Raw genomic sequence first — 14,871 nt, forward strand, 5'->3', positions numbered from 1 at the left:
ATCCTGAGGCTGTATCCTCACTTGGTGGTAGCCACTCTTCAAGTCTATCCTGCTGAAAACTGAAGCTCCATTTAACTGATCCAAGACATCATCAATACGCGGAATAGGGAATCTATTCTTGATGGTCATTTTGTTCAGTGCGCGATAATCAACGCACATACGGAATGAACCATCTTTCTTCTGTACTAACAGTACAGGGGAACAAAAAGGAGACGAGCTGGGCTGAATCAAGCCTTTGGACAGCAAGTCCTGTACTTGAGCCATAATCTCCTCTCTCTGAGTCGCACTGACTCTATAAGGGGGTCTGTTTGGTGGCTCACTACCAGGCATTAACTCTATCTGATGATCTTCTGGTCTCTCTGGGGGTAACTCCCCTGGCAAAACATCAGAAAAGCAATCTTTAAAATTTACCAAAAACTGAAACTTATCTTTGTCTGCATCATTCATTTCAGCATGCATATCAGTCTCTTTTTCTTTTACAAAAACCATGTACGCAGAAATTGCAGACTTTATTGCTTTACTGCATGAAACATCAGATACAATGGGGATAGTGTCCCCTTTATTCCTGGCAATTACACGCTGATTTTTCCCCCTATGTACAAATTCCAGCACTCTTTCAGGAAGAGTCAACTTCACTGTCTTGCGGTGAAACCAAGGCATCCCCAAAACTACATCATAATGTTTCAGTGGAGAAATGAAGAAGTCTTCCTGATCCACATAACTCTGAATATGAAGACGGAGCTTCCCTATCAAGGGAGTAACTGGCACAGGATTCCCACAAAACATTTGATCGGCATCCAAAGCCCTGCCTAGCTCTTCCGTCTTTATTCCCAGCCTCAGGGCTAGATCCTCTGATATGAAATTATCAGTAGCCCCTGGATCAAATAAAATTAGCGCTTGCTGGTCTCTAACTTTGCCCCATGATAGCAGCAATTCTCGTTCTTCTGGGTTCAAAGCATGACCCAGTATATCAGGAATACCCCCCGCCATTGGCTTTTGCGGTCCTCGTGGCTTCTCTGCCTCTTTTCCCTTCGATGATGAAGGCTTTTCTGGGCACTGGGCAGCCACATGCCCCTCTTTACCGCACCTGAAGCATTTCCCATCTCTACGGAATTCCGCTATCTGTTCAGGGGTAAAAGTAGATTTGCCTTTATAGGTCTTTGAGAACTGAGTACCCCTCGGCTTCTGAGGCTGAAACCCTTTCTTTTCAGCCTTAGGGGACTCTTTCTTTTCTGATTTTATAAAATCAGATTTCTTTTTATCAGCACGTCCTGCATGCAAGGATGGCACTGTAGATGGATCTTGTAGCGGTACAAGACTCGCTACTGAGGCTGAATGCATAAGATCTTGAATATTCTTTGCCCCCAAAGCATTCACTACTGCCTGAATTCTTGGAGTGAGACCTGCTCTGTACTTTCTCATCTGGGTACCTTTGGAGATCTTTTTGAACGGTGCAACCTGCAAATAAGCATCCCAGAACTTTTGGTTGTACCCATCCACTGTATCTCCTGCATCCATGTGCAAGCTGTCCCAGTCTTGAAGAACATGGTCTCTGAACTGTTTAGGCATGAACTGCTGGTAGAAGGCTTTCTTGAAGCCCTTCCACTTTCTTGGGGCTGACCCATCTGTAGTCAGTGCACTCCACCATGCACTAGCCGTTGCTGTTAAGTGTAAGCTGACCATTCTTAATTTGGAGGATTCTGAAAATTTCTCTGTACCAAATGCAGCATCAAACTGTCTGATAAACTGCAATGCTTTGTCTGTATGACCATACTGTCCATTGTAGGTCATAAACTTGACAGATTTTCCTCCCTCTTTAAATTCCCTGGTCGCTTTGGAAGACTTTCTCTTCCCAGACTTCTCGTGTTTCCTTCTTTTCCTAGATGGTTTATCTGATAAGAAAGAAGAAGACACAGAAGTCGAACTCGAGGTAGACGGTGATGGACTAGGAGATCGGTGACGATGCCTCGATCTCTTTTTACTATGGGACCGTCTCCTATGAGATCTATGAGATCTCTCTCTCTCAGACTGTACACGGGAGTGTGCCTCTGGCATTGGCACGTCATATACTGGATTAGGCATAGCCTCTGCTGGAAACAAATGCTGAGCCCTGGGATCCCTTTTAAGATTTTCCAGCTCTTGTATACGAGTGCGTACCATTTGTTCAAATTCTTGTTGAGTTTGTGGCACATTCCTCTGTCTTGGATGCACATCCCTATCTTGAGAATCCCACTGGATAGGTGATTGATCCATATTCTGGGATCTGCAGATTTCTCACACAGTGCGGGTAACTGATGCACACTACCTTTGCTTTTCCAACAGAAAAGGTACCTCAACAAGAGGTGTTTTGCATTCACAATCTATGCCAGTACTGGCTGTCAGTTCAAGGCATGTACCCACACAGTTGCCAAAGCATCATCAACTATGTTGCCCTGTTCTGGCTGCTGCAGATGGCTTCAAAAGGCATCTGTTTTTCCCGCTTTTTACTGCTCAAAGGCATGCATTCTCCTTTTTCTGCAAATCTCTGTTTTCTCTGCTTTTCTCTGGTTTTCTGCTACTTTTCTGACAGTAAAAGCCTGACAGGCAGGAGAAAATTGATAGCCAAAACTGTCTCTGCAACTGTCTCTTTTTTTTTTTTTTTTTTTTTTTTTGTGAAAACAGTAACCAGATGGAGTGATTGCTAGTTAGTCTAACCAGACTAACTGGTTCTGGTTACACCAACCAAACTGATCTGGTTAGGCCAGATTAACTGGACCAGAGTTGAACTAGCTAGATACTGGTTCAGCTAACCAGAGTTAACTGACTGCGATTAACTTAACCAGCGTTTAACTGTACCCGGGTTAACTTAACCACGGGTCTGCCAGGCTGGCTGCCACGTCAGCATCTTGCAAGACCTCTGCCACGTGTCCTGCACCACATGTCCTGCGCCACGTCAGCGCCACGTCAGCATCTTGCAAGACCTCTGCCACGTGTCCTGCACCACATGTCCTGCGCCACGTCAGCATCGCGTCAGCGCCACGTGTCAGATCTGCCACGTCAGCAGAGATGACATCAGCGCTCCACGTCAGCATCAGCGCAGCACCCCTGCAGGCACCATGATGCCGCGCGTGAAGAACAGGAGTCACCGTGACACCCGTCGACAAAAATTCCAGCGGGAAGTGTTCCGTCAACGTACACCTGCGTGGAGGTGTGTTAGCGCTGTTCTCTGGTGAAGGCGCGTCAGGTCCCGTCTCAAGGAACAAAGCCTCTGTCGACCAGCGTAGCTCTTCGTCATCATTCACCAGCTGACACCCCCGCGCTTGCCTTTGGGATCATCAGCAGAAGATTGCCTTCCCGATTTCCATTGTTCGTCTTTTTGCATTCACAGGAGCCCTTCCTTTGCCGTTCATGATGGCTCATGGAATCTCTCCTTAGCTTCCTTTGGGAATTCCATCACATAATTACCCAGCAAGACACGACGCTGCTTGGGCTCTTGCCTAAAAAAGGAGTTGCACTTCCGGTAGGGCAATATGTTTAGCCAGACTTGCCGCCGTATGCATAAACACTCGCTTGCTCCTCTTTATTCCAACACTTTGAATCGTCAAAAACTTCAGTAAGTTTTTGAGCCTCGGCTCTGATACCAATACAACCGGAACTGATCGTGGGAAATATACAATCGAAACTGAATTAAAAACTGTCCACAGCTCTCCCTTCTCCAAAGCTCTCCCTCTCTCTGGACAAACACTAGGGCCCAGGACAAAATTGTCGGGCTGGACCCCCCCGAAGGTCTTTATTACTTTCAGAAAAACTGTTACAAAAGTTCAGCAGGAAGCTGTCTCGTAAGTCTCTCCTCTCCTACGTGAAAAGAAATCCTTCTTTACAAGGGCTTCAAACCCCATTCAAATTGGCAACATGCCACTTGTCTACAATCTAGACTAACTCTTATTACAAGCCACTTAGGGCCATTCTGGAGTCTTCCAGGCTCTCGGTCACACGAACCGCTTCCTAGGTGCTTGTCAGGCTCTCATCTCGCTTAGGAAAATAATCCTTCCTAGTACCTGCAACAATTAATTAAAGCGCACCACCATGGTACCCATTAATTGTTAGCGCTTTGCATGCAAATAACACACTGTGGACTAATCCTAGTCACGGTGGGCGTCCCCACTGAACACATGTGCACATCTAAACAAATATATATATAAATAAATATATATATATATTTTCTCTGGTTGACCGAGGTCAACACTCTTGATTATAATTAAAGAGCTTCGACCAAAGGTCAAGGCGCTTTAATTATAGCCAAGTCTCTCCAACCGGAGTTGGCACATCTTGGTTAACCGGGGTTAACCCTCTTGGCGCATGCCAAGTCTTGTTGACCAAAGTCAACATTCTCTGACCGTAGTCAGGTTTACTTGATTGGAGTCAAGTATCTTTGACCGTAGTCAATCCTTTGACCATTAAAAAATAACTCTTTGACCGTAATTAACACATATAACATTCTTTAATTAAGATCAAATAAATGGTCAACTGTACTTTGACTTAGGATATTTACATTGTGGTGACAGCAGCAGACAGAGGGTACGGCCAGCAAAGGGAGCTCGCGGGAGCTAGAGTCCGGGAGCAGGGAGCAGGTCCAAGAGCACGATCTGCTCTGATACCAAATGTGAGAATGGGAGAGAGAGAGCAAAATGAGAGCAAGAAGCAAGAGAGAGTGAGAGCTGAAAGCTTAGTTGCAAATAGATGAGAGTAAGAGAGATACAACTGAAGGAGTGAGATAAGGTTTTGTCCTAGTGACAAAACCTTAGTAGTCACTAACCATGGTTAGTGGACTAACTGCAGTTAGGGGGAAAAACCTCTTAAAGAGGGAAAAGTGCCCCTAACTAGCTTATTAAATTACATTGGTCACTGCTGAATTATATCTATAATTCTAACACTCCTCTAGGTTAGCATTCAAAAATGCAGGCTTGACGTCCATTTGAAAAATAGGCTAACGTTGATGAGTAGCCAAGGCAATGACTATCCGAATAGTCACCATCCTTGTGGGGGTGAAGGTCTCGTCGAAGTCAAGTCCTTTTAACTGTGCATAGCCTTTTACCACCAATCTTGCTTTGTACTTGTCTAAGCTCCCATCTGACTTGAACTTAAGCTTGTACACCCATTTAGTCCCGATGACCTTCCGCTTGGTTGGTTTGGGCAGTAAATCCCAAGTGTCATTTTTCAAAATGGCATCCAGCTCTGCCTACATGGCTTCCTGCCATTCTGGTATATCCTTTGCTTCCTAGAAGGAACGGGGCTGTGCAAGTTGAGCCACCAAAGCGTAGTTCATGGAGGGAGTCTTCATGTTTCTTTGAGACAGCCGCACTCCGAAATTGCTCTCGGGAATGTCTGTGACCCCGTGAGTCTACTAACGTCTTCAAATACCATTGCGGTAGCTTCTTCTCAGATGGAGGTGCTTTTGATGGAGTTGACTTGGGAGCTGGCTCTGGAATGGCATGCTCCTCCTCGGGGTCTTCAGTCGACTCCACCTCTTTGATGGTGACTTTGGGTGGGGTAATGCTGGAAGTTCTAGAATCTCTTCTGCAGGCTGTGGCTATCAGATGTCGCCTTTGAGGCAATCTATCATCTGGCATATCATGAAAAGATAGCCTCAACCATAACGATGCATGATCTCTTTAAAGATCACATCTCTGCTGATAAGGATCTTCTTCTTGTCCGGGTCGAATAGGCTATAGGCATTGGACTCTTCGTTGTATCCCACAAAGATACAGCTCTGGCTATGGGGATCTAGCTTTGTCTGCTCATCTTTATGTACATGCACAAATGCTTTAGAACCGAAAATCCTTAGATGAGATATGATGGGCTTCTTACCATAATAAGCTTCGTATGGAGTCTTGTCATCAACAGCCTTGGTCTTGGTTCTATTGAGGATGTTCACGGCAGTGTTCACGGCTTCACCCTGGTAGGCTTTCGAGAGATTCCTTCCTCGCAACATGGTCAACCTTGTCTCTGTGATGGTCTTGTGCTTCCTCTCAGCAACTCCATTCTACTGAGATGTGCGAAGTAGGCGACTCCAATCAACACTCAGGTTTGCTGCATGGTCAAGTTCTCCACTGTAAATTCAGTTTACTGTTTTATTACAGCAAGGATGGAGGACAAAGATTCTACTATTGCCTGTTCAGCCCCTTCTCTTCCTTCCTCCTCCTCAAATTCCTCTCATTCACAATCCCGAACTTCAGAGAGTCAGGGAAGCTAGATGGGTCGAACTACTCGATCTGGAAGATGAAAATCCGGAGCCATCTTGTGGCTCATAAGTTGTGGAAGCTAACAACGGGGGTGGAGGCAAAACCGGAAGACTTGCTAGACAGCAAGGGGAAGATTGTCATTCCAATGGATGGTGAAGAGCTTGAGAATTGGGAAGAGAGAGATGCCCACTCCTTAGCATTAATCATTGGGACCACAGTGGACTTTGTTCTTCCGCACATCGAGATAGCCAAGACGTCTATAGAGGCGTGGGCTATCCTGAAGGATTTGTATGAAACTGACAATACATCTCGAATTTTGATGCTCCAACACCAACTATACAATCTGGACATGACTGAGGCAGACAATGTTCATGACCATCTGACAAAAGTCAAGGTGGTAAGGGACCAGCTCACGGTAGTTGGTCAAAAGGTAGATTTAAGTCAACTGGCACTGTTGATTTTACACAAGCTACCTCGAAGTTTTAAGAGTTTCGTGACTACGGTCACTACAAGACAGAGGACCAAGCCTCTCACCTTCAAGGAGCTTGGGTCTTTACTATTGCAAGAAGAGGCTCAAGAAAAATTGTTAACTCAATCGGACGAGAAGGCGCTAGTGGCAAGGGACAAGCCCGGCAAGGGTAAGTTCAAAGACTCCAAGAACAAAAGCAAGACCGAGGATGCAGAGAAAAAAAGGCAGATGAAGTGCTTCTACTGTGAGAAGCTTGGTCATTCTGCTAAAGAGTGCCGCAAGAAGAAGGCAGACCTCAAGAAGGAGGAGTCCAAGCCCAAGGAGGAGCCAAAGACTGAATCGACGAACGTCACGACCGGCGCTCTCTTCATCATCACTGAGTACTACTCCGCTTATGCAGTCAGTGAAGAAGAGGAAGGTTGGTGGTATGTGGATAGTGGAGCTTCAAAGCACATGTCCAACAAAAAGGAGTGGTTCAAAACCATGGAAGGTACGCATCCCAATTCCAATTGTTGGGGATAACCGGTGATGCCTTGTGAAGGGTGTCGATAGTATTCCGTTCACCACGACTGCAAGAAATGAGGAGTTGATTTCCAATGTACTGTATGTACCGAATTTGTGCAAGAACCTATTGTCTGTCAGTCAGATGGACAAGCACAATATGTCGGTCTTATTCGACAACGGTAAGGTCACTATCAAATCCAAGGCAAACGGACAAGTGGTGGCTCAAGGTGTCGAGGAGCATGGGCTATATCGGCTCAACGCTCTGTTGGTGTACAGGGACCATGGAAGATCTAGATTATGGCATGAGCGGTTCGGTCACGTCAACTATGGTACTCTCTACGAAATGCAGAAGACAGATGGTGGATGGACTTCCACCGATTGCAAGCAATGATCGTGTCTACAGGGCTTGCGTGGAAGGCAAGCAACACAGGGACAAGTTCCCACATGAGGCCTCATCACAAGCCAAGAAGCCGCTCGAGTTGGTTCACGCCGACATCTGCGACAAATTCATTCGCAGGTTCACGGTATTCTCTCTTATTAGTGGATGATTTCAATCGCATGACATGGGTATTCTGCCTGGCCAAGAAATCTCAAGCTTTAATACTGGAAGGCCCACGTAGAGAAGGAGAGCGGGGAGGTAATCAAAGCCTTCCGCACCGACAGAGAGGGGAGAGTTCACTTCTACCGAGTTCAATGGATTATGCAAGAAGCACGGGATTAAGAGAGAGCTCGCTACAGTTGAGGTACTCCAATCTAGAGCTGTGAACCTAGCTCTGATACCATGTTGGAAACAGAGGATAGAATCACCTACACCTCACTCCCGATCTAGCTCATACAACACTCAAAAAGACGGAAAGAGAGATAGGACAGAAACTCAGATATATTTCTCCACAAAAGTGGGCAAATAAAAGCTCAAGGATGAGCGTGTACAAATAGCTACGTGATGCTGTCAATTGCTGAGCCTCTTCCTCTCCCTCTCCCGCTGCATGCTTGCGTGTGTGCAAGGCTATATGTGCAGGTGATGAGGAATGAGGGGGGAATGGTGGCTTTTTATAGGAGGGGCTAGGCCCCCTTAAAGTGGTCGACTAGGGAGTCAGCTCCCTGATCTAGGCACTAACCTTCAAAGCCCCCAACCGACCAGGTTGGGTCGGCCTTTCCAAGCTGATCTGGCCGGCTTGGGCCAGGCCTATATAAGTGCCCATGTGCTGGGGCCCCCTCATAGTGGCCGACCAAGGAGTGGGCTCCCTTGATCTAGGCACCGACCTTCAGGGCCCCCAACCGACCAGGTTGGGTCGGCCTTTCCAGGCTGATCTGGCCGGCTTGGGCCAGGCCTATATAAGTGCCCATGTGCCCAGCACATGGGCTGCTGCTGCAGTCTCCAATGCTGCCCGTACGCTGCTCCAGGAGGCGCCTAGGATGTCGTGCCTTCAACTTCATGCTGCACGGGTTCCAAGCCAGGTAAGTGTTTTGCCTTTTCTTCTTCCCCTACCCCCTATGGTCTTCTGCCCCCTTGTCCCCTCAAATTGTGGGCTCACAGGTGGGGCAATGACCTTCTAACACATCCTTATGGAGAGTATGCATGGAATTTCTTGCTTTGAGCACACTCTTGAGGTCCTTCGTCTTGCCACTACCACGTTTGATGATATGGTGGCACTCCTCATTGAGAAGGACAGTGGCAATAAGAAAGCCGCTCTTGCCTCTCCTGTTGATCATGCATTTGCTTCCACAAGCAAATGGATGACCAACAAGAACATTATTTGTAGGCTTTGCAAGAGGAAAGGACACATTGAAGCCCATTGCTGCATAGGAACAAGAGAAGCATCATGCCAATCTTCTGGCTGAAGGCCAAGCTGAACCTGAACAGCCCCCGGAGGAGATACATGCAGCTACTGCAAAGGTTCACAGCCTCTCTCTTGACGCGGCGAGGATCTATTTGACCAGGGTTAGGCCCCTATGCTATGTGTGCTTGTGTTGAGTCAATAAAGGTTCTTAGCCTTGAGTTGTCCCTCTAAAGTGAATGTTTTCGGAGTCAATAAGAGGTACTTTGCCGTGGGTTGTCCCCCAAAAATGAATGTATTGTCTTTTACTTGGGTTTGATGGTATTGATCGCCCAGTTCAGAGTAAGGGGGGGTGACGAGTGATGGTTTGCCCTTGCCGGTCGCAAGCTAACTAAGAAGTCACTATCGCATGGGAGGTGTTGGATAGTTGGACTTGCTCTTTGTAGTATTGCGGTGGAGGGGGGATCGGTCTACTCTTTGCATGTTGGGTCTCACACTCTTGGCTCTGAAGGGGGGTGTTGGAGATATCACAGCCAAAGAGTGTATTGGTGTGAAGTGTTGGTGTGTAGTACTAGGTGATCTAGTACTAGTCTATGCGTGAGTCATGTGTGAGTGCCACGTGTCATCATGGGACTTATCCCATATGCACTAGGTGCTAGTGTGTGAGTGTGTAGCCTATATAAAGGCTTGTCCCAAACCCTGCTGTATGCTGCATGCACATGCTCCTTCAATCGCAATCTATAGGGGCTTATGTACGACTGTGTTTGGAGCTAGATTGGTGCGGCAAAGGGCGGGAGCAGAGGCTAGAGGAGGCTGGTACTGGATGGGAATAGGGGCAGCACAGGCTCCTTAAATATGCCTTAAAAGGGGGGCCTAGTGGGTTGGATCTGGTTTAGATGCTGCTCTTGCAATAGTGTGCACGGGGGTTGAGACCAGCTGAGTGGTCCCTATAGAGATGCAAGGAGGATAGTTGGGTGTCGCTTCTTTTTATTTATTAAAAAAAAAAAAACCAGAGAAAAGGAACTTCTATTAATGCCTAAAATCCAACCATACAAATTGGCAAAACTGGAAAGGTGCCAATCGTGGCCAAAAACAAAACGGGCTGAAAGAAAACCCGCCTGTTGCCAGAGATCCCAGCTCACTGCCTAGGGATTCTCTGTAATTGGGTTTCGCTTCTATGGCCCTGTGTAGTGGCTTGATTGATTCTTTGATGACATGTGGCTTTGGGCCACTATCCAAGTTGGACTTTGGGTGCAATGTCTGAGCGACATATCCAACGAGTCAAGGCTTTGATGAGTCTAATTAAACCTAGAGCTGTTGTGAGTGTTTGCGACAGGTTAGAAGAGCAAGGAAGGAAAACTTTATCAGCGTGATCAAGTTGGACATATAGTGCGTGACTGTAAGAAAAAGATGGTGAAACAGAAATGATCCGGGCTTGTTTGGGTGTTTGAATTACGGTGTGGAGCGCTGTATGAAATGTGCGGGACATTGTCTTTGAATATGATGTGTTCTTGAGAGATTCTGAATGGGAATGCTGTGACATGATTAGTACCTAAAACTAGATAGGGCTTAGATGGAGCATAGGACAATTGTAAATTGTTAGATTATAGCCATTGCTTGAAATTACTTATACTAGCTGAGATTATTTATACTATTAGGACAAATAGATTGACAGTCAAGATGGCCTATTTTATGGCCGTACCTTATTGAAGGTTTTTGGTGGAGACGTTCTGCTCTTGATGGGATCACTAAACCACTTAGTGTGGTGAACATTTATTGTGTTGTCCAATTTATAATGGATAAAGAAAACATGTATATGCATAGGTGCCTAGGGGGTATTGATAGAGCTAGAGGAGTGTGCATAAGAGTTCAAGAGACCTTAAAATGGCTAAAAGGGGGTTGTAAGTGGGATTAACAGGTCTTCCCCGAGGTGTGCCAACTAAATGGACTAGTCCTTTGGTTGGATAGTGCACATGTTTTGTGACCATTCAGGCAAGATTCACGCATCTTCCTTGTTGTGCTATACACAGCTGACATTCTGTTCACTCATGATGGTGAAGCATGTTGTTTGCACAATAGAAATAAATGCACATAGAGGGTGCTCTCCCCCAATTTTGGAAAGTTTCTTTAGCATTATAGAGAGCAAATGGAGTAACAGAATGCATGTCAAGGACAAGTGTTAGAGAACACAACAGGGGGAATGCACAACGGAAGATAACGCAGAGATAGAGTTATGGAGCCCAAGATCTCACACAATGTATATTCAAATCCAAACTTCGTATCCTTAGTGTGTACTTCAATAGATGTGCAGAAAGTAAATAGACAATGCTCGAAAGAGAGATGTAGAACCAGCTACATACAAGGCTGTTCTCCTACCTCGGCACTTCCAAAACACTAGGCCTGCAGTATTCTCCTAGAGCTTGAGTGGGCCTCATATGTCTGCCCCGTTTTTGCTGCTCCAATGGACAGCCAATTCTAAGGTAGTGCTTGCTGTGGTTAGCCAACATGGTCGGGCCTATAAACCTGACCATGGGCTGCTCCTTGCAGCTCCTTTTCCTGTCCTTCCTGGCCACGTCTTGCACCAGTCTGCTTCTTTCTGACTGGTTCCATCCTTCTTCCAGCCCCTATGCATGGTCCAAACATGATCCAGAGCTGCCGCCTGCTGTCCATACCATTGCGCCACCTGTACCAGCGTCTGCAGCAGCCTCCAGTGACTGATCTGACCTGCAATGGCTTCTCAGAGGTGGCGCCTGACTGCTGGCAGCCCAGACATCCACGCCTCTGTTCCAACCTGTTCTGCCCATCAGCTCTGCTACTGACGGCTCTGTACTGATGCTCCACTGTTCCATACTGGTCTTTGTACACTCCAGACAGCCAGGTGCTTTCTTTTGTGCTGCCAACAAGGCAGCCTGTGTGCTGCCCATGTGGCAGCCCTGATTCCTGCATATGCTTTACGTGCTTGTTGGCAGCCCATGTGCTGCCCATGTGGCAGCCTAGCTTTCTTTCTCAGACCAGCCCAGGTGGCAGGCTCCAACAACGTCCATTTGCCATCAAACACATACAGTTTGGCTGGCCAACCAGGTAAGTTGGTTGGTTGATGAAGTCAGTCAGTTCAGGGCTGCAAACTCCAGCCTATATAAAGCCCCCTTGGCTGGGACATTTGCACATTCCTGTGAGCTCAGGTCTTGGCCATTTGAGGCCACTTAGGGAGCAGTCCAGCCCACAAGTGGATGTTCTAGAGAGAGGCAGTTTGCAGCAAGAAGCGATCTCAGGATTGTTGCAGGTTCCTGGAGCACACAAAGGAGCAGATCTACATGGATCATAGCGCGGAGCAGCAGCAAGTGCCTCAGCTTGGGCTGCATTCAGAGCAGCAGGGAGGTCAAGGGGTCCATGTCCCCCATGCACTTCTCATTTGGGGGCTCACAGATGGGGAAGTGATCATCTATACTCCAACAAGGTTTTGGCAGCAGCATAGGTATACACTTGAGCCGGGCATCCGGCACTTTAGTGCAAGTGTGTGCTCATCAATAGGGTGCATGCTTTGGTATTTCGGCTTTTCTATATTTCCGTTCAAACTTTTTAGATCTTCATGCCTGCATTGATTTACTTCTGCATGTGTCACTAGAAGTGGGATTTGGAGTTTTGATTAACTTGGGTGTTGCGAATCCCAAAACAGTAGGACAACAGACTATGAAAGCTTACTAAGGAGTAACCTCCTTGCCTTGCGGCAGTTTATTTGGTAGGACAGTACTAGAGCCCACTTGTACCATTTTCCTCCCTTAAGCCAAGTGGACAATTACCCCATGTCCTAGCACACTCATGTCCTGTAGGATGCTTAGGACAGGTAGTAATTGTACTAAGGGTCCTATTTTGGGCAATATTAGCTCTTTAGGCCACCTAGGCCTAATTTATCTCTGACCGGTGTCCTTACCTCCTAATTTCCTAGGCGCACAGGACATATGCAGGTTGGAGCAGGAGTGCAGGTTGGGGCAGACAGGAAAGCACCAGAAATAGGGGCATTCCTGTATGGTTGCCACATGGCAGCCAAGCGCCTATTCTGGGGCATGTTTGTGTCTGCAGACTGGTTGGCCAGTCTGTGGCCTAGGTCGGCTGAGTCAGTGGGGCTTCCAGCCCTATATAAAGGCTCCTCTAGGGGGCAGTTTATTAGTCATTGTTGGGCACATAGGACCTCCCTGCTCCTACCAGCAGGGGGTGCAAAAGGCCCAGCATAAGCTGCTCCAAAGCCATTCGGAGGAATGTGTAAAACCTGAATATCAAGGGAAATGACACAATTCCAATGTTCGCTTCACATGAAAAATGGAAATATGTGCTGGGTCTTGGAAGAACTTGCTTTTTGTTTCAGCCGTTTGTGATGATGGAAATGCGGCACTCTTCACAAAGGATAAGTGTTCCATAGAGGATCCCTTTAATACTCAGGTAGTGTATATAGAGGCATTTAAATATTTGAAGGCAAACTGGTGAAGAAACAAACTGGATGTTCCACATTTAAACATATCACTATAGATTGTTTATGAGATGCGGTGTTTTATTAGATGAGTTTCAATACAACCTAAAGAAATGACTTACATTCTGATGAGAATCTGGTTGTGATGCAGGTTGATGTTCCCTTTCTTCCATTTTGCAGAGGAAGAAGGTAAGCTCTTGTTGACATGTAGTCTTATTTTTTCAATAAGGAGTCCGATTTCAACTGCTGTAGGGAACTGCTGCTTGTTATCTTACATAATACAAAGACCTTGAAAATGGGTTAATGTCGATTTCATACAAATGTGGTTTGTTGTTTTTATACTTGCAGAGGGAAAACAAAATTGAGAATTGAGAATGAGACAAAGACACAGCTTTCTATTCCTCGTCGAGATGAAGTCAAGCAGGGCGCTTGTTTAGGTAAGGAATGTGAAGTGGTGTTTGCAATGACTGCCAAATTTATCTTGTTTTAATAAAAGCAAAGTAAGTATTCCACTTGAATCAAAGATTGCACATGTAATTTTTAATCCATCTTCAGAGGATTAATCCTGAGACAACTTCCACGGCGTATGTTTAATTAATAGGTCTAGGGCTGTAGTCTATATAGATGGAGGGACATGATCCAGATCCAGCTCTCATTGTACGGCGACACTCAGTGGAGTCTTTTTCCCTCTAGGATGTTCCCTTCACTCCTTTCAGAGCTGCTCATGCCTCAGTAGACATGTCTTGGGAGATTCTGGCTAGCATTGCAGCTTGGCATATTTGGAGAGCCAGGTGTACAGAGGTGATGGAGGGTATTCAGGTTCACCCTTTCCAGGTTATGGCCAGTATTTGGACCGACACAGTACATACTCTAATGGCCATATGGGCGAGCATGCAGGGATCCTTCAAATCAGCTACTGCCAAGAGAGTTACTTTTTTCAGAGTTTGGAGAGGGTCTCCTTTCTTCTCTGAGTCTCCCTCAGGGTTGAGGTGGCATTTCCAGCCGCTGCCTTGGTTTTTTATTAGCTCATTTTGAGCTGTTTTTTATCCTCATGCATTGCATGATGTACTCCCGCATTTGAGCCTGCTGCTCTCGCGGTTTTCATTCATACTTAATGAAGTAATTTTCTTGGGAAAAAAAAAAAAGCAGATGGAGGTCACTGACCCACTTGTGAGCCCCCGTTAGAGGTGGACATAGGGGCAGGAGACCAGGGTCAACCTGAGGTAGGATAAGGGGGAGAAGTAGGCTGCATCTTGCTGATGCAGATGGCTGCAGCTGTTGAGCAGGATTGTGGGCTATTTATAGGCCCAACGGTTGGGCTAGTAGAGGTGCAGGTTTGGTGTCAGCTGATCCTATATGTAGGGTCACTTCAGATATTGGTAGTCTCACATACTGGTCAGTCCCAGACCAGGTTGTTTTATGCCCCAGATCAGG

At 46.5% G+C, this 14,871-nt stretch overlaps 1 protein-coding gene across 1 annotated transcript in view; it reads left to right on the forward strand.

Moving 5' to 3' along the window:
• LOC147884597 (uncharacterized) overlaps window positions 1-14,871 on the forward strand; it is a 186,339-nt gene that overhangs the window by 12,490 nt on the left and 158,978 nt on the right. The window contains exons 5-6 of the mRNA XM_087397594.1: window positions 13,589-13,626; window positions 13,786-13,874. Of these exons, the coding sequence (XP_087253720.1) occupies window positions 13,589-13,626; window positions 13,786-13,874 (127 nt within the window). The remainder of the gene's footprint in view (window positions 1-13,588; window positions 13,627-13,785; window positions 13,875-14,871) is intronic.

The sequence above is a fragment of the Dipteris shenzhenensis genome, chromosome 26, assembly GCF_047967505.1.
Source record: "Dipteris shenzhenensis isolate YYH24624 ecotype China chromosome 26, Dip_SZ_1.0, whole genome shotgun sequence".
Lineage (NCBI taxonomy): Eukaryota > Viridiplantae > Streptophyta > Polypodiopsida > Gleicheniales > Dipteridaceae > Dipteris > Dipteris shenzhenensis.